Consider the following 18,933-nt stretch of genomic DNA (forward strand, 5'->3'; position numbering starts at 1 on the left):
GTGATATAAAACACTTGAATTATTCATTCCTTTCCCGAACAGACCCCGCTGTAGATCTACTGTCTGAGTTTAGGAACCGCTGGGTTGGCAATTGCAAGAAACCAGCTTATTGCTCGCCTGCCCCCTTCTCTTGTTGGTGCTCCCATCATTTCAGGCAAGAACAGTCAAATACTGGATATTCGTGCTGGGCTAGCTGAAGCCCTGTTACCCTTCTATTACACTTCAACCAGCATGCAGACCCTGCTCACTTACAATAAAATAAAACACAAAAATTTGAGGAGATCCAATCACTCTCTGGTCTCAGCTGGTATGCCACTGAGCATGACAGCCCTCAGACACAAGAGGTGTATGTTTCTGAAACATTGGAGCATAAAGCAAATTTGCTAAATGGGTGATGGCAGATTATTTTCTGGCCCTGCCAGAATGAAGCTCACACCAGCCACCAGGGAACGTCACAGGCAGCATTACCTAATAGCTGTCTGGTATTAAATCTTGTGTCATTAGTAAGTTACACCCTGGTCAGATGCATAGTCGGTCAACTATATACTGTGCTAACACTACTTTTAAAAGAGCAGCTTTCGTCAATAATCATTGAAGCTGTTGACCTGGATTAACTCATGCTATAGATAGTACTGAGCAAACAATAATTACAGAGTATCTACAGTACCTCAGTATAAATGAAACATTTTAAAAAGGGCATCTTATTTTTGCTTTATCATCAATTAAAAGAAGAACTGCACTGTTACTATCAATATACCTGTTGGCCTGGAGTAATTCTTCACCATGCGTTCGATACCAGAATCATATACATGTACTGAATTTCTTCCTATTTAATGAAATCATTTATGTTCTGACAGATATAGTGATGATTGTGGGACGAGACTCTGATATATTCCTCCCAATCATTTACAGTTGATTCCTGTTGTGTGCAATTTGGTAACATAGATGAATAATGTAAGTAGAACCCTGCAGTGTAGTAACACATGTGAATTGATCACCAGCAAGACATCAGGGTGTAAGCTAACTAGGATTCAGGCTTAGACCCCTCATGTTTCATGCAATCACTTGCTCAGAGATTCTAAGTTTAAACTGAGGTTTCAGCACAAGGTCTGAGGTGCTTCTCAGAACAACTCTGAATCCATTTAGAACAGCTTATCTCATGATGCTTAGTCTTCCAAATGTATTTAGGAACAAACAAAATTAGCGAGCAATTCCATTGGACTGGACGAGGGTTTGCAATTGGGTGACTGGTGAGAGCTCCTTCTAGAGGAACTGTTTCAGATGGTCTGTGGTTAGTGAAATAGGCTTCCAAGTAACCTGTAAGAGCCTAGGTGGAACCTCACTGAGATGTTGCCATTATACAAAACCTGATCATTACAGCCCCTCAGTGCACAATCTTATTGAGGAATACTGGTCACTAGTATTGGTGCTGCTCCAGGTATTGGATCTCTGGAAATCCTTTCCTCTTTTTTAAGATTCTGCACCTCAGCCTTATGAAATGTTTACAATAAACAACTGATGGGCATGATTTGGATTCTAACTCTTCCAAAAAGTACTAGTGGCTAAGCGCAAGGCCAGTGATTGGGAGTGTTTGCAAGAAAAATGTTTCGGGTAATGCAGACACTATTAATGTGTGAATTTAATATTTTTTAACATAATAAATTTACATTTCATAATAAATTTCAAATCATATTTGCTGACTCTCTTCCCCCTTCTCGCTCCCTCCCTCCCATCCCTCCCCTCACCCTGACCATTTCCCCCCTCCTCGCTCCCTCCCCTCACCCTGACCATTTACCCCCTGCTCGGGTCATGACCCAACTGTGCAGTGCCTTGGGACGTCCTCCTGACGTGAAAGGCGCTTTATAAATGGAATCTTGTTGTTGTTGTTGTAGTGACCTTACCAGGGCAGTTTCCGTGCTATGGACACATAACTATGTCTGACACATGAATAAACTCATCACTATGCTTAAGAGTATCCAAATCAGACTGAGAATTGCGTCTATATATGCCATCTACACATAGAAATTTCTCTGTGTCTGGACTGAAATTCACACTAGCTCACTCGAGGGATGCAACTGCTTACTTAATTTGAGTAACAGGCAATAGCCAAGCTGTGGTAATTAAGTAATTCCAAAGCTTGGGGACCCCAGAGTGTGTGTTGAGGTACTGGTGGAATTCATCCAGATAAAGCCACATAGATTGCCATTGAGAACAGTCTCTGGCAAGCTTCCTGCTGCTTATTCATAAAGGACCACCTTATTCACTGGGGCTTTGGCTTGCAATACTAACTGGCTCCAACTTAGAACTCCTTATCCTGGTGACTGGTCTGCTCCTCCAAGTCCTGCCAACGAGTCAGGCTGGCTGGTCCCTCAACAGCAGTGCCCTGGAGGACTGTGGATCAGTTTGGCTCAGGAACTGGGCTGCCAAGACTGACACAGAGGGTGAACTCGATTTTGGCATTCTGTTGCTAAGCACACCTTCAAGGAGACCCATCTTGCCTCCCTCCCAAGGAGGATAGCAAGCATTGACTCTTATCTGCTGTGACACCATACTGCCGTTTATCTATCAACTAACCTTGAGTAAATAGATGCAGAATTTATTATGAAAAAATCACTCTTGAGATCCTGCCTATTTTAAAATAAAAAAATGTGTTTCCCCAGCCTGAATTGTTTCATCTGCTGCTGTGCTTTAGCTTAAAGTGACTAAAAGATTTCCAAAGGAACAATGATTGAATAAATGGTGCGTTTCTACAAAGGTGAAAGATTGAATTGAGCAAGCACTTGTGAGACCTAATGTTTAATATTCCAGTTAGTGATGCACTTGGGCAAGCTGAGGTAGCATCACATGCTTGAAAATGAGTTGTGTGTTTTTGTAATGAAGCTTTCTAAACTTCTTTTGTGTTGCTTTACCGAACACAGTTCATTATGCTGACCTACATCTTCATGCTGGCGTGGCTGGGGGTCACAGCCTTCACCTCTCTGCCTGTTTTCATGTACTTCAACATCTGGACTGTTTGCCAGAATGTGACCATCATGGAGTCGTCCAATCTCTGCCTTGATCTCCGTCAGTTTGGTAGGCAGTGTTTATGATGATTTTTCTTTCTCTTTTCTACCCCATTTCCCACTCACAACTAAACCACTTTGTATAATTCTCAGGTCTGTGCGTGTTTGCTTTGGCAAAGAGTATTTTAAATACAGCACAATTCTATAAAATACAGTGTATGCATGCCTTTCTTGTGGGTAGGGCTTCTCAAAGTGCTTCCTTGACTGAGCATTCAACCTGAGGAGGTTGGGGGAAGGTGATAAAATGTGGTCAAAAATGTAACTCTTAAGGTGAACTTTAAAAATGGGAAATGAGGGGACAACGTGGAGGAAGGACTTGGAGTTTCTCAGAATGGAGGCAGATTAGCTGAAGCTCACTCACTCTGTTTGGGCGGAATGAGAGGGGTGACATGAAGCAGGCTTATGCTCATGGAGGGAGTGGTGGGACCAGTTGGGGCACTACTGCTGCAGGAGGTCATAGAGTTGTGATGTGGAGACACTGGGATTTAAACTTGTGGGTGAAGATCTTGAATTTGATTTGCTGGGGCATGGGGAGCCAGTGAAGTTCAGCAAGGATGGAATGATGAGTTTGTGGAGCCTGGTGTGGATACAAACTGCAGAGTTCTTGATGGTCTGCAACTTGTGTATGGAGGAACTGGGGAATCCAGCAAGCAGACCGTTGGAATAATCAAGCCTGGATGTGATAAAGGCATGAATGAGGGTCTTGGGGAGATGGAGGTATGTAAGAGGTAATGGTGGAGATGGGCAAGGTTGCAATTTTATGTTGTGGCAAATTTATTTCTCCTTGTTTCTGCTGAAATTATAAGTTTCTAATCAATGTTGATTGTATGGGTTAGCATCCACAGATGGCTCGGGTGAAAAGGGGATCAGACCCACCCCTCCCAATGTATCTACAGTTCACCTCTTTAATGGGTGCTAGGAGGGGGAAGTGCTGAGCCCTGAGGAGGACCACTGCCAGTCCTCTGAGCAGCCCCAACCCACGGGTTCCTCGTGCCCCTCACCCAACAGAACCCCTTACTCAGACCGCCCTCTCCCCCACCCCCCACCCCTGAGCAAAACAAATATTTTCACCCGCCTGATAAATTTAATTTTTGGAGTGTGTGAGATATGTGCTGATCCCTGAATTGAATCAATTCAGATTTTCCAAATCGTTCCACTTGTAAAGCCATGTTTTTCGTCAATTCCCCCTCGTCATCTTTCCTATCTATTACTGGGTTGCTTTCTCTTCGTGGGGAATAAAATTATTTAGTTTTTTTTACTTTCTTCCCCACCCTCCCCCCCACCCGAAAACAATTAGGTTTCAACTTGCAACATAACCTTTTGCAAATAATTTCTGAATTTTAATTTAATTTTAACAAAAAAAAGTCTTAGGTTGGCTTATGAAATTCTTCTTCGAAAAGTACTCAGCAAATGTATATCTCTTTCAGGTATTGTGACTATTGGCGAGGAGAAGAAGATATGTTCCATGAGTGAGAACTTCAGCAAGATGTGTGAATCCAATGATGTAGGTTCAATTCTAGACTTGTGTTTACGTTTGTTTAAAATAAATAGGCACACTGAGCAGAGAAGGATACTAATAGGCCCATTAATAATAATCATAGAATTTTACAGCACAGAAGGAAGTCATTTGGCCCATTGTGTCTGTACCGGCTCTTTAAAAGAACTACCCAGTCAGTCCCACTCCCCCACTCTTACCCCATAGCCCTACACATTTTTCCTTTTCAAGTACCTATCCAATTGCCTCTGAAAACTACTAGCAAATTTGCTTCCACCAACCTTTCAGGCAGTGCATTCCAGATCTATAATAATAATAATCCTTACATTTGATATAGCACCTTATCACGTCGTTGAGACATCTCAAAGGACTTCACAGAATATATTGTAATGTGGATTGACTGTATATTTTGTGGGTGAAATTAATGCTACTGTCAAAGTGATGCTAAAGTACATTATAAATCTACTTATTGGGGCATCAATTTTGTTCCAATTCGCACCAGAAACCATTTCCAAGAAATAGTCTTGAAATGGATTTGATACCATTAGCTGTTATGTAGAGTGGTTGGTCAGCTACACTACACTGTCTTACTGCGCTTTAGAGGTTCAAAAGGGGAAATTGTTTTGTATTTGCGAAGAATCGTTATTGGTGATTTTGCCATCTGCTTCTCACATTGATGTGATAGTTCTGTTCATTGCTCAATTACATGCTGGTATTTTTGTGGACTTGACATTCGGCCTCTTTATCATTGGGATTCAGAAGGTTAGACATCACAGGGAAGGGGAGGGGAGGAAAGAAGAGAGTGATCTGGATTCTTCCTATTTGTTTCTGATAACTAATTCAGTGGTATACTGGCCAGTTTTCCTAGCTGAACTAATACTGGGAAGCTTACCAATAACTTACAAAGTTTTACAAAGAATGTATAGCACAGAAACAGACCACTTGGCCTAACCAGTCTGCGCTGATATTTACACTCCACACGAGTCTCAACCCATCCACACTGCCGCCCATATCCTTTTATTTCCCTCTCTCCTTCTAGCTCCTCTTGAATGTATCCACACTATCTGATTCAACCACTGCTTCAGGCAGTGAGTTTCACAATCTCACTACGCTTTGTGTGAAGTGGTTCTTCCCAATTATCCTGTAAGATTATAACTAGTTTATCCTAAAGGTTCACCAGTGCCTACGTTTGGGACCCTAATGTCTTGTGTCCGGCCAAGTGAGTGAAAATGACTGTTCTCTTGTTTTTCTCTCTTGTAGCTGAACATGACGTTCCATTTGTTCATTGTGGCTCTTGCTGGAGCTGGTGCTGCAGTCATTGCTATGGTAAGTTTGGAACCAAAATCTGCCTGAGTGCTGAGGAACTCACATAGCTGCAAGGATGGGGATACCCAGCACACTGATGATTACAATGAAAATGTCTCACCCTCGTAGTGTGATGTGCTCCTATAAAAATGAATGTAACATGTATTTCTGATGCAGTAAGGTCAATAAGAGGAGTTATCAAACAACTGCAGTTAGTTTCCAGGAGTTGCATGTGGCTCCCCATTAACTGGAAAATAACTCATAGATTTTTGACTGTGTCAAAAATGATGCATTGCTCTTCATTATATGCGTATTACACTACAGTATAATAACATTCAACTCAATTAAGCTGTGATTAATACAGTGCTGTAAAATGTAATCTCAGCAGCATAGATACACCTTAATTCAGTTCTTATTTTTAAAACGCCAATATAGCTCAAAGCTGCACTGTCGCACATATATTACATTTTGTTCAAGAGGTTATTAATGGGAAACTGTGCTGCTGGTGTGAGAGCCGTTGAAGAACAACACGGCTTTGTGTAACATGGCTGAAAATCGATAATCACTCTTCTTTTTGGAAAAGAAATTCTAATGCAAACATATTGTAAAGAGATAATTGCCACAGGAGAGCATGTGTTTTTACACAAAAAAAATCAGGTTACGGTATTTTTAAAAGTTCTGTTCAAGCACTAGATAAAATGTGTTACAATAATCCAAACATTCATACTCATGCAATCAGTTGTATCAATTTATCGTATTGCATTCCTGGCCAAGACAGGTTGCATTTGTAATGGTTATAGTATAGTAAAATGTGAAGGAAATTATATTTTAGATTTGTAAAAAGAATAGCTGAGGGAATTGAACTGTTTTGGATGGCCCTGCCAGGTGATGCCTGGAATTTGTTTCACACACTGGGACCCACACTGCAAAAAGAATAATGCTTGCATTTGGCAAAACACCTTTCACATCAGGAGGACGCCTCGAGACGCTAGTCAGGAGCTTCGCAGGATATGCTGTAAACTGTAACTTAAAAACTCAACTTATTTTTCAGCCAAGTATTGAATGGTGTGTGAAATGCTGCAGCTGACCTTTGTTGCCAAGTTCTGGTTTTGAGTGGCAAAAACATAAGGGAAGCAGAGTTGGCACACCAGCTGTGTATCACTTAAATCTGTGCTGCCTAGAAAATGTTGTGTATCCTCTACATAAGCGCTGAATGGCTGCTGTATTTTTCTTCCTCTCCTAAGGCATCTTTAGATCTTGCGTATGACGCAAATTATAATTGTTGCATAGCTGAGGAACAGTCCAGCTTGAAACAGTCAAGTGCAGTGTTTTTTGTGGCACTGTTTCTTTTTGTCATAACAACAGCTGAATGGAGATTTAATTTGTTCTAATGAAACTGCTACAGGTTTACTGACTACAACTCGTGTGTGAGTTGTAATTGCTGAAGTACACAAGTGGCCTCAGCTATCTGCTTGGAAATTTTATATCAGTAAACTAATCTCTATTGCCAGATGCTCTCTCCTTACAAATATATGGCATTTTCACAATGGGCTGCATGGTGCTTCATATTTCATACAGAGCACGCAGGCTGTCACTGACCCCAATCCAAAATGATTTACATTAGTTCCACTTCTGTGATTGTTTGGATCCCAAGACAAATGCCATTTTTTGTTTTTGGAGGGGTGGGTAGGGGTCACACTTATATTTTTATTTTCTGCTCGCCCTTCAATTGCTTTTCCCTCAATACAGTTCACCTTCCCCAATATTTTGCATTCATACACACGTTTATGTGTAATAGTATACAAGTGTATATATAGATAAACATGCACACACTTCATAGCAAAGCACAATGGGTGACTTGCTCTCAGGCTTCTGTCAATGCTGATCTTCAAGTGACTTCTTCGGACATCTTCAGAAGGGTGAGCTGATTTTTTTCTTCGCATTGCCCAACCATTCTTCATGTCTCAGCCATTCTTTTCGTGTCTCAACTCAGGTTGAATTTGAAAGGTGTCAAGTGGGGCAACATTGACACAAACCCTTTGTGTTGCTTCATGAGTCTCTGGAGTTTGCCATAAGAGCTACTCCTTTAAAAGCTAAATAGCCCTGTGATGTGGTAAAAAATGAATTAATTAATGTTTGATGAATGTATTTAGAAAATGCCAGATTTTTAATATTTTTGTGCTTGCGCCTCATAAAATGGGTCAAAGCAGGACAAATAGCAGTTTTCCTCCCCATGCTTCCAGTGAAGGATGCTGCCAGCTCCTGAATTTTTAACCCTAAACAGGAAACCGTTTTATGGGATGACAATTCCATTCAAGCAGGATATTGATTCTTCACTTGTGAACCACAAGCAACCATCATGTGCTTGCCTTGCCCTCATGAGAGAAAATCTCTGGCTCGTCAGCCACTTTGGCAAAAATTCAGATGTTGTTTATTATTGTTATGAATCGTCGACTGTATTTATAGCAATTTTGTGTTTTTAAAAATATATATAGTTCAGTTTAACCTTTTTAAAGAGAACTTTTTTTTTAATCTAACCTGTTATCCATCTGTTTTCACTAAAACAGGCCGCTTGCCTTATGACTTTGACATACAACATTGCTGCAAAGAAGGTTATCAGTCGGCAAAACTACTGCACAAAGCTGTAAAAGAGCAAGACATCTAAATGTTCATTTTAAAACAAAACAAGTCGCTGGACTTCCTGTAACGGCTTCCTAATATCAAAAAGAAAGCAGTCTGGTTCTCCTAATCCTTCCTACTAAATAAAGTACAAGAGAAACGATCAAATGCTGAATGTACCAATACGGTTGCACCTAGAGTGTTAAGTGCAGATTTGCTTCAACTGATTTCGTTCTGCCTAAAGTCGTCTTGTTTATACTATTAGAAGCACTCATTAGATTGCTCATAGAGCGTCTTCCCAACGTGAAAGGCGCTATACACATGTAATTTTGTTGTTGTTGTAGAGATAAATGATTTTGTAAGATAAACACCAGCACGGGCTGGTTGGGCTAAAAGGCCTGTTTTGGTGCTGTAGTGTCTACATGGGTGGGGGCAAATAAATTTATTGTACGCTGCAAAACGTGCAACAATTGATTCAGCAGTACAACAGAGAACTTGCATAGCAGCCTCTATATATTACAATGTGTACAGTTGTGAAATTTTCAGCAAGTAGGATGGTTTCCCTGTCCTGGAGTATTAGGAGATGATTTCAAGAAATTAATCTGTTTTCCCCCCTTTACTTGCACCCCATCAAATTTCACATTTAAGTTATAATGCCCTTCAAAATAGTTTTTATGTAATAATTATTAACATTTTTAAAATTCATCAGTAGGTTTATTCACTGGGTGCATTGTCGTTGAATCAAGATGCTGAACTTTAAGAGAACGAAAAGTAGATGATAAAGTTGACTAATGAAAGGAATTGTATGTGTTTAACATTTATCTTCCAGGTCATGAGAAGGGGGGACTTCAGTACATAGGAAAGGGTGCACATATGGGGAAAGGGGAGGGGAAGACAGCATTCAATGTTTGCACCATGAATTTCTTGCTTCTTTCACAGGTGTTTACGCAGTCTATGTATGTGACCAAACTGTGGTGTCATTTCTGTTATGTTTCTTCATTAATGGTGAAATATGGATGATGCAGGAATGGCTTTAATTCCTGCATTAGGCATTTTTCTGTTCAAACTTTAATTTGGGGGGGCAGGGGTGGGGTTACTTCCAGGAGCACGCAAACTGTGCCAAAGCAAGACTCAAGCTGGCAGAGAGCTTGTGTTATTGCTTGAATTCTTGAATAAAATCACACACAGCACAATAAATAAGAGGCATGCCCTACTGCAACAAGTACAGTATCCTTGAGGAAAATTAGGACGTTGAGATCTACTTTGCAGTGCATGCAAATCGGATGTTGTGCATTAATTACAACTTGTGTTGTGAAAATGTCAGCTGGTGAATCACAACTTCCAAACCAGCAAATTCTAGGTAGACAAAAATAAGGTCATGATCAAAAAATAGTCAACTGGTTCCTATCAGCATTTTGGTCATTTTTGGGAATTTGGCGAATTGGTTTGTCGTCAATCGACCAGAAGTTTCACCAATGGGAAAAGCTGTGCTGAACTGAATGCCCAGCTTGCAAATATCACAAGATTCCAGTATATATATCTACAATGACAGAAATATGCTTAAAGGGTTGACCACCATGTGGACAGCAACTTGTGGCACCTATAAACGGATTCAGGCATTTTACGTCTGTCCAGCCAACTTGATGATGACAGAAATCTGACCCATAAATGCTGCCAATTCTCCTGAAGCCCAAATAGCTTTTTTGAAATAAAAGACTGGAATTGTAAAAGAAAAAGAAAATGCTTGGCAGAGGGTAACTTTCCTCTTTCAGGTACAAGTATTTAATCTTTGTGTTGTGATCCTTTGCCAATGATACACCACTCATCATCATCTACTTGTGAGAAGAAGTCAAACCTGGTTGATAATCCTATTTTCTCTCTCAGTTGCTGATCAACCCTCTCTGTGTGTGTTCTGGCATTTAGCATTTGTAAAGCGAGCTGTTGTGCTTTTGGCTATTCGGGTTATTATACAGACCTAAGTAGTCACACCTTCAATAAACACAAAAGGGAAAGGCAGGATGGTACTGTTTGAAAACTACTTCCTCTACTAAACAAATAGTTATTTGTGTTTTTTTTAATTAATGCTCATAACCAGAGTGCGGTTCTACTGCATCAAGGTGCTTGATGTAAGATGGCTGTTCCCTGCTAATGGTACTGCCAGATTACATTTCTAAATTAATTTAATGAATCTTGCTGCAGGAGCAAAATCAATTAAAAATGTTTGCTTTTTGTGCCCACTGATGAAGAGAATACTCAAAAGACCTAAAATAATGATCCTAGCATTTAATATAGCACCTTACCACATCATCAAGACATCTCAAAGCGCTTCACGCGATATACTGTAAAGTGGACCGAGAGAGTATTCTGTGGGTGAAATGTCCACAATGCTTTTATTTTGTAAAAAAAAATCTGCTTAAAAATACACAAATCTTTAAAGGTGATAAGATAAAACTTTAACAAAGAGCAGATTCCAAATACATTATCAACCAAAAACTCTTCCAGTCCAATGTATTTTAAAGGTCTAATATTTAATACAATTTAATACAAATATATGGAAAAATACATGGTGGGTATCTTAATATTTTAATGAACACCAGCTTGCTTTGGTCACCTGCCCTATCATTGGTGGGTTGGCTTTCAGTCATTCTGCCCCTACTCTTTAGAGCTCTATCTTGGAGTCCCTCTGCCTCGCTCTCTCACTCACCTTGCAGTTCCATGTACAATTCTGGTTGCCACATTATAAGGGCCAAGCCCGAAACACTGCACAGATGAGTGGGATAAACTTATGAGGAATGACTAAATAAGCTGGAGCTTTACAGCCTTGAGAATTGGTATTTCAGTGGGGACCTTATAGAGATTTACACAATATTGTAGTGAGAGTCAAGTATCCACACTACCTGGGATTGACGCCTTTGCAGTTGAACAAAAAGTGCAGGTTGTTGCACATCACACAAGATACAAATTAGTGCTGTGCTAAATAAAATATTCTAGCACCAGTTATAGATTTACGGCTCCCTAAAACCTCTCCCATCTTCATCTCCGATATTTCGACACTTCTTACATCTCTCTGCCTCTGCTCTGATCACCTCATCATCCTGGGCGACTTCAACCTGCACTTCACCTCCTCCTGCTCCATCTCCTCAGACTTCTCTTCCCTGCTCTCCTCGCTCAACCTCTCCCTCCACATCAACTCCCCCACTCACAGTCACGGCCACCCACTCGACTTGGTGATCACCCGGGGCCTCAGTGTCTCGGATGTCACTATCACCGACAAGGCCGTCTCCGACCACCACTTCATCTCCTTCACCACCTCCACCCCCCTCCCCACCTCCACCAGACCCACCACCATCTTCTACCGCCCTGGAAGAAGTTACCCCCACAATCCCTAACCGCTGCCTTGGAGTCCTCTGAACTCCTCTCCCTCTGGCCTTCAACCCTCACTGACCCCTCTTCTCCTCTCACCCTCCTCCACAACACCCTCTCCTCCACACTCGATACTCTTGCCCCCATCACCTCCCGTACTGTCTCCTACTCTCGCTCCTCCCCCTGGTTCACCACCCACCTCCGCTCACTGAAGAGCCAGGTGCGGGCCGCTGGACGCAACTGGTCAAATCTGGCCTAACGGTCCACCGACAAATCTGGCTGGACCTCCTCAAAATCTACCGCTCCACTCTAGCCTCGGCCAAGTCGTCCTTCTACTCCAGGATAATCCTGGAGGCGAAGAACAACCCCAGGCTACTGTTTTCTACCACAACCCGACTCCTCCGTCCCCCCGCCACCCCGCGCAGGTCATCTCCTCCAACCTTCACTGCGAGGAGATGCTGGATTTCCTTGAATCCAAAATCAAGGGAATTCGCTCCGCGGTCACTTCCCCTCCAACATCCACCCAACCCCCACCCCCTCCCTCCCACACTCCGACTCCTACCCATCCTCCCCTACACACGTTCGTACCCGTTTCCCCACCCTCTGTCACCAAACTCATCCTATCCCTGAAACCCACCACCTGCTCCCTTGACCCCATCCCCACTCCACTCCTTATCTCCCAGCTCCACCTCCTTGCCCCACATATCACAGACATCGTCAACCTGTCCCTCTCCTCTGGCTCTGTTCCCATTCCCTTAAAAACTGCCACCATCACTCCCACCTTGAAAAAACCCTCCCTTGATGCGTCGCAGCTATCAAGCTACCGGCCCATCTCCAACCTCCCCTTCCTGTCCAAGGTCCTGGAAAGAGTTGTCGCCTCCCAGCTGCGCTCTTTCCTCTCCACCCATTCATTATTCGAACCCCTTCAGTCGGGTTTCCGTGCTGCCCATAGCACAGAAACTGCCCTGGTCAAGGTCACCAATGACATCCTGACCATCTGTGACCAGGGCTCCCTCTGCCTCCTCGTCCTCCTCGACCTATCGGCAGCATTCGATACGGTCGACCACGCTATCCTACTCCACCGCTTGTCCTCCCACCTCAACCTTCAAGGCACTGTCCTTGAGTGGTTTAGGTCGTACCTCTCCCACCGTCTTCACTTTGTTTCCACGAATGGCTTTTCCTCCACCCCCGCACTGTCTCGTGCGGTGTCCCTCAGGGCTCTGTCCTCGGTCCCCTCCTCTTCACCCTCTATATGCTCCCCCTTGGTGACATCATCCGCAGACATGGGGTTAACTTCCACATGTATGCGGATGACACCCAACTCTACCTTTCCTCCTCTACCCTCAACTCCACGACCACCGATGTCCTGACAGCTGCCTGTCCGACATCGAGTCCTGGACGAGAGACAACTTTCTTCAGCTCAACGTGCGCAAAACTGAGGCCCTCCTGATTGGCTCACGTCAGCGCCTCCGCACCTCAGGCGCTGACAGCATCAGCATCCAAGGCTGCACTCTCCACCTCTCAAAGCCAGTCAGGAACCTCGGGGTTCTGTTCGACCCTGAGCTGTCCTTTCTCCCTCATATCCGCGCCACAACTGGCACCGCCTTCCATCACCTCCGGAATGTCGCCAGACTACGGCACTACCTCACCCCTCACGCTGCTGAAACTCTGGTCCACGCCTTTGTCACCTCAAGGCTGGACTATGGGAACTCTCTCCTCGCCGGCCTTCCCGCACCTCCCTCCACAAGCTGCAGGTCATTCAGAACTCTGCAGCTCGTGTACTGTCCCGCACCAGGCTTCGGGACCACATCACTCCCACCCTCGCTCGCCTCCACTGGCTCCCCATCCCCCAGAGGATCGAATTCAAGATCCTCATCCTCACCTACAAGGCCATTCACGGCCTTGCTCCCTCCTACCTCTCCGACCTACTATCCCCCTACCTACCTGTCCGTACCCTCCGTTCCTCTGGCTCCGGTCTGCTCCACATCCCCCGCCCCAACTGCCCTACTATCGGTGGTCGGGCCTTCAGCCTCTCAGCCCCAAGGCTCTGGAACTCTATCCCCCAGTGCCTTCGCCGCTTCCTCCCTTTCCTCCTTCAAGGCCGGTCTCAAAACCTTTCTCTTTGACCGTGCCTTCAGCTCCCCTCTCGACTATCTTCCCCCTCCTCGCTCCCTCCCTTCCCTCCCCTCACCCTGACCATTTCCCCCCTCCTCGCTCCCTCCCTTCCCTCCCCTCACCCTGACCATTTCCCCCCTACTCGGGCCCTGACCCAACTGTACAGCGCCTTGGGACATTCTCCCGACGTGAAAGGCGCTCTATAAATGGAATCTTGTTGTTGTTGTTGTTGTAATACAATATTGTTCTCTTCACTCTTTCACTCTTTCTTCTCAGTCTGCCACACATTCTGCTTTTCCCTCTCTTTCTGACATGTTTTTGTTTCTGAGACACTCACTCTTTATCTCTCTCAGTCTCTTTGACTTAATTTCTTTCTGCTTATAAAAGTAGTCTGCAAGTCTTAACTTCGCTTGCCTTTAAACTATTGAGGGGTGGGGGATAGTCTGTTCTGTGCATGTACAAAGTTGCACAGTGGTTACCAAGAACACCTTTCAAAGCAGCTAGATTGTATCCTTAATTGTGTTAGCATATGCAACTTTCTTTCTTTGCTGGTATCACAGCCCTCATCCACTTCTACTTTGGAGCCTGATGTGGATAATGGACATGGAGTTAATTGTCATGTAAATAACCAGCATTCTACTATGCAAACTGGAAAGATAAAGTAAACAAAGAGGGACTGATGGTTCAGGGTTGGGAATGACACCAGTTCCAGCCAGGCTCCACTGGCTTGCTATTACCAAATGGATCGATTTCAAGACCTTCACACCTTATTTTCAAATCCCTTCATGCCGTGGTATCTTCTTACCTCTGCGACCTGCTTACCCCCAACCCATTACCCACTGCCTCCAATCAACTGGCTCCATGCTTCTGCTTGTTCCTTGTACCCTCTGTTCCACCATCAGTGGCTGCACTTGCAGCCACTGTGCCCCCAAAACACTTCCTTTATGCCCCCATCTTCCCCCTGCTTTCTCCATCTTCAGGTCGCGCCTGAACATCTTCCTGTTCGACCATGCTTATGGTCACCTCCCCCTGGCTCGGCGTTGTGCTCCGCCACTGTCAAGCGCTCTTGGACACTACCCTGCGTGAGGGGCGCTATATAAATGCAAGTTGTTGTTGGGAAGGGTAAACCTAGGACAAACACTGGAAATGTTTATTCAGACTGCAAGCAATTACCATCAGAAAGAGATTACGGACGAAAAGATAGTTGAGCCTAAGTCTTCGAAAGTTGAAGTTAAAGTAGACAAGACCATATAGAGGAACATTGCACGCAAGCATAAGGAGATAATGTAAATGTTTTTAAAAATGTTTTGGTGCAGATGAAGTTTGTATTCTGTTTTTGGGAATCCATTATAGAAAGGAAATCACATCAACAGAGAAGCATGTGGTTTACACAATATTGTAGAGAGAGTCAAGTATCCACACTACCTGGGATTGACCCCTTTGCAGTTGAACAAAGAGTGCAGGTTGTTGCACTCCAGAATTATACCAGGGATGAGAGGTTCTACAGTAGTTATATGGAAGAATTGAGGGAAATGGCACTGTTTTTTGTTAGAGCAGATAAGGTTTAAGAAGACGTAAATCTAGTGGAAGTTTTCAAATTATGAATGGTTTTGTACTATTTTGGGAATCCCATTATAGAAAATACATTGCATTCACCAAGGATGTACAGGCCCCAAAGCAACCATTGTGGTCAATATCTGCTCACTCCTAAAGGGAACAAACATTGACACAGCAATGCCTTGTGCTTCCTTGGTAGTGATTAGTTTCTATTACATTACCTCTGTTTTGTCTCTTTCTCCCTCTATATAGTACCTTTCTCCAAACTCATCGATGCATTTTTTTCAACAGCCCAACTACCTGATCTAATCAGATTCCGTCTTTGTATCACTGGTTATTTATATCTTCCCCCAGTTTGGAATCATGATGAAATGTAGACCTTTGGTCCCAGTACCAAATAATTTATGTACTGTGTAAATGTCCATATAAGACACTGGAAAGATCAGTTCATTCTTTACTGTTATTTCTCACAAAAGCCCACAAAGAAAAATTTTAGAATGTTCCATTACATGCACACTGTAATTTCAATTTATACTTGCACTAAAATGGGTGATTAACAACACTGGTGAAATCCTTGTATCTATTCACTATTGTACATCTTGGTCTGTTTCTAACATCTCAGCTTCCTTGCTGCTATTACATTGCTAATGCATTTGTAAACCATCCCACCGCCACCCCTGTATTCATCTAACAATAATTTGCATTGTTTTGTTTCTTTTTCCATCTTGCACCACTTTTCCTGGGTTGAGCAATGTCCAGGAAACTTGTACAAGTTCTCTGTCAGTAAAGATCTCCTGATTGGCCTGTGGGTAGCATAGATCTTGCTGCTGATTTTTCCATGCCTTCACATTGTGCCTTCCAGTAATGGGGAAGTTACGGCAGGTGGCAAAGAGAGCCACAGGCATAAACCATGATTTTCTATCATGCAACATTACACATTGCAGCACCCACATGCCACAAGACAAGTATTATTTTGAGTAGTAATCCCCCTCTCCAAACCCTGTCTTGTATGGATCCTCTGCAATATTAAATACCTGTGTCTGCTGCTAAGCTTGCTTTTTACTAATACCCCCCACCCTGTATTTTGTCTTTGCAGGTTCACTACCTAATGGTGCTGTCTGCCAACTGGGCTTATGTGAAAGATGCATGCAGAATGCAAAAGTACGAAGATATCAAATCAAAGGAGGAGCAGGAGCTGCATGACATCCACTCCACTCGCTCAAAAGAGCGGTTAAATGCATATACATAAGTCCCCCATTCCTCACTAACACCAGTTACTGCTTCGTGTTTGACTAAGCTAACAACTGACTTATGACCCTGGTTACCAGTTCAGTAAGTTCTCGCTCAACTTAAAACTTCATCTAAACAAACGGAAAAAAGGTGGGAGCCTCGTCATTAGTAAAGTTGTACCCCTTTCCCTCCCCTCCACTTCAGCAATTTCACACAGTTTTTTTTCTATCACCTTTGTAAACCTTTTCCTATGAATTTTAAACACTTTTATATTTGTAATTTTTTTTNGAAAATAGCACTCTTTCTTCCAAGTCATTTTTACTGATACGATTTACAAAAACTGAAATGGTAAAGGGATTGTGCATCATGAACAGCACTATTTCACTCATTAATTAACCGTTTTGAACATGTTTTGAACAGATGTTCAGAAGTGCAAGGAGGTCCTTGGGACCATGCCTGACCGATCAAGTTAATTCCTGGTTTTGATGATTGAGAACATCCTTTTTTTGTTAAGAAAAAAAAGAACGAACTCCATACCTTGAATTTTTATAATTGTAGGAGAATGTTTTGTGATACTATCGATCTCAATACGTTTCGCACTGAATGACAAGTATTCACACAGCAAATAAGCTTTCTGCTTCACAATAGCTGCAAATAATGGTGCGTATCGCAGGAGCTTACTGGCACAGGAAATAAACTCACAATTCAACTTACTCAGATTTTTAGACTCTTGTATTTAAACTTTCACATATTTGGAGAATTTTATTTCCATCCCTTTGCAACAAGGGAAAAAATGCTTTAACTTTTAATCATTCCAGCACAAATCCTTAACCGTGAACAGTTCAATCAAATAATAACTGGGTTCTTTGCCAAGTGGAAAATAGTCAAACACGTGTCTCAAACTACATAGTCTCTGACATTACACACACAAAAACAAACTTCATTGTGAGCTTCATGATTTGGCTGTAAATGACAAAAGTTGATTCAATATTTAGAGAGAGAGAGTTTCGATAAATCTTCCAGTAAAAGGTGTCATGTAAAATCATCAAGAACAATCCATTAATACTGGACCAAAATGGGTGTGTTGAATTTCCTCTGTCTTGCCTATTGATACTGCTGTATGTTCGCAGTATGGTGTGTCCCTAAACCCTATAGCCTGAACAAGATCTTCATCAGTGTTTTTGGAAGTAAAATCCTAGTTTTGTCCACTTCTTGGACCATTGTGGACTATTGTGAGATGTTTCTTGGTGTAAGTGCATTTCTAATGAAGTTAAAAGAATTGAAATTCTGCTTTATACCGTAATAGTCATGCAACATTAGTAATTTTTAAGCGTTTTCTGTATTAGATAAGAACTTTGACTGTAGTTGTTATTTGTGGCATGGTTATACATTAGATATGAAGATAGTTTTTCCCAGAGTTGACAGCAAGTTTTTTTTACACACTAGACTGTCTTACTGTATCAACCGTTGTGTGCAGTATTATGGTTCTTATGCTACCAGTATTATGCTGCAACTCTAATGTAGTGTTTTGATTTTTTGTGTGATGTTAGGTTGTGTGGATTTAATCCATGTCTTTTGATTCATATATGATGTCGTACTCAGTAATAACTTGATGCTCTTGGCTTTCTGGTACTAGTCTTTGTATTTTCACAAAGAATGCTTTGTAGCAGGCTGTATAATTAATCTGTTTTTGTACATGAATGTGCCAACAGCTTGATGGTGGCTTTTTTTGGATTGTAGGAAGAAAATGCTTGCAAGAAATTAATAAAGATAAATTTGTGTACTTGTTATTCCTTCGTGCAGATTTTCCATATTTCCCAATAAACTGGATGAATCGATGGTGAGTCTTGGTGAGACTTAACATACGTGAGACTTTAAAATGCTTCTTCATTTCAATCACCAGGGAGATGGATTCAAGCCTAGGGGTGATAGTAAAGGTTAAAGGTTAGAACTGAAATTAGAAGACATGGTTGAAAAGCACTGTCCCAGAATGTTGTGGGTCAGAATTGATGCTTAGAGACAGAAGGGTACATACATGCATACATGATAAGGTACAGAAATAGGATAAAAAGATCTACCATGATATATAATAAAGTCGAGGAGAAGACTTGATGGACTGAATGCCCAACCTTGTTGGTACATTATACTCTCCACATCCATGCCATGACCCGATCTGCCTTCCCCCAC

At 42.5% G+C, this 18,933-nt stretch overlaps 1 protein-coding gene across 2 annotated transcripts in view; it reads left to right on the plus strand.

Annotated features, from left to right (window-relative positions):
* Window positions 1-18,536, plus strand: part of gpm6ab (glycoprotein M6Ab) — a 177,157-nt gene extending 158,621 nt beyond the window's left edge. For both annotated transcript variants that reach the window (XM_007895936.2, XM_007895935.2), the window contains exons 4-7: window positions 2,919-3,072; window positions 4,490-4,566; window positions 5,818-5,883; window positions 16,613-18,536. In XM_007895936.2, coding sequence (XP_007894127.1) covers window positions 2,919-3,072; window positions 4,490-4,566; window positions 5,818-5,883; window positions 16,613-16,765 — 450 coding nt within the window. In that variant the 3' untranslated portion in view covers window positions 16,766-18,536. The remainder of the gene's footprint in view (window positions 1-2,918; window positions 3,073-4,489; window positions 4,567-5,817; window positions 5,884-16,612) is intronic.
* Window positions 18,537-18,933: the final 397 nt, after the last annotated feature.

Source organism: Callorhinchus milii, unplaced genomic scaffold, assembly GCF_018977255.1.
Source record: "Callorhinchus milii isolate IMCB2004 unplaced genomic scaffold, IMCB_Cmil_1.0 Scaffold1, whole genome shotgun sequence".
In the NCBI taxonomy this organism is placed as follows: Eukaryota; Metazoa; Chordata; class Chondrichthyes; order Chimaeriformes; family Callorhinchidae; genus Callorhinchus; species Callorhinchus milii.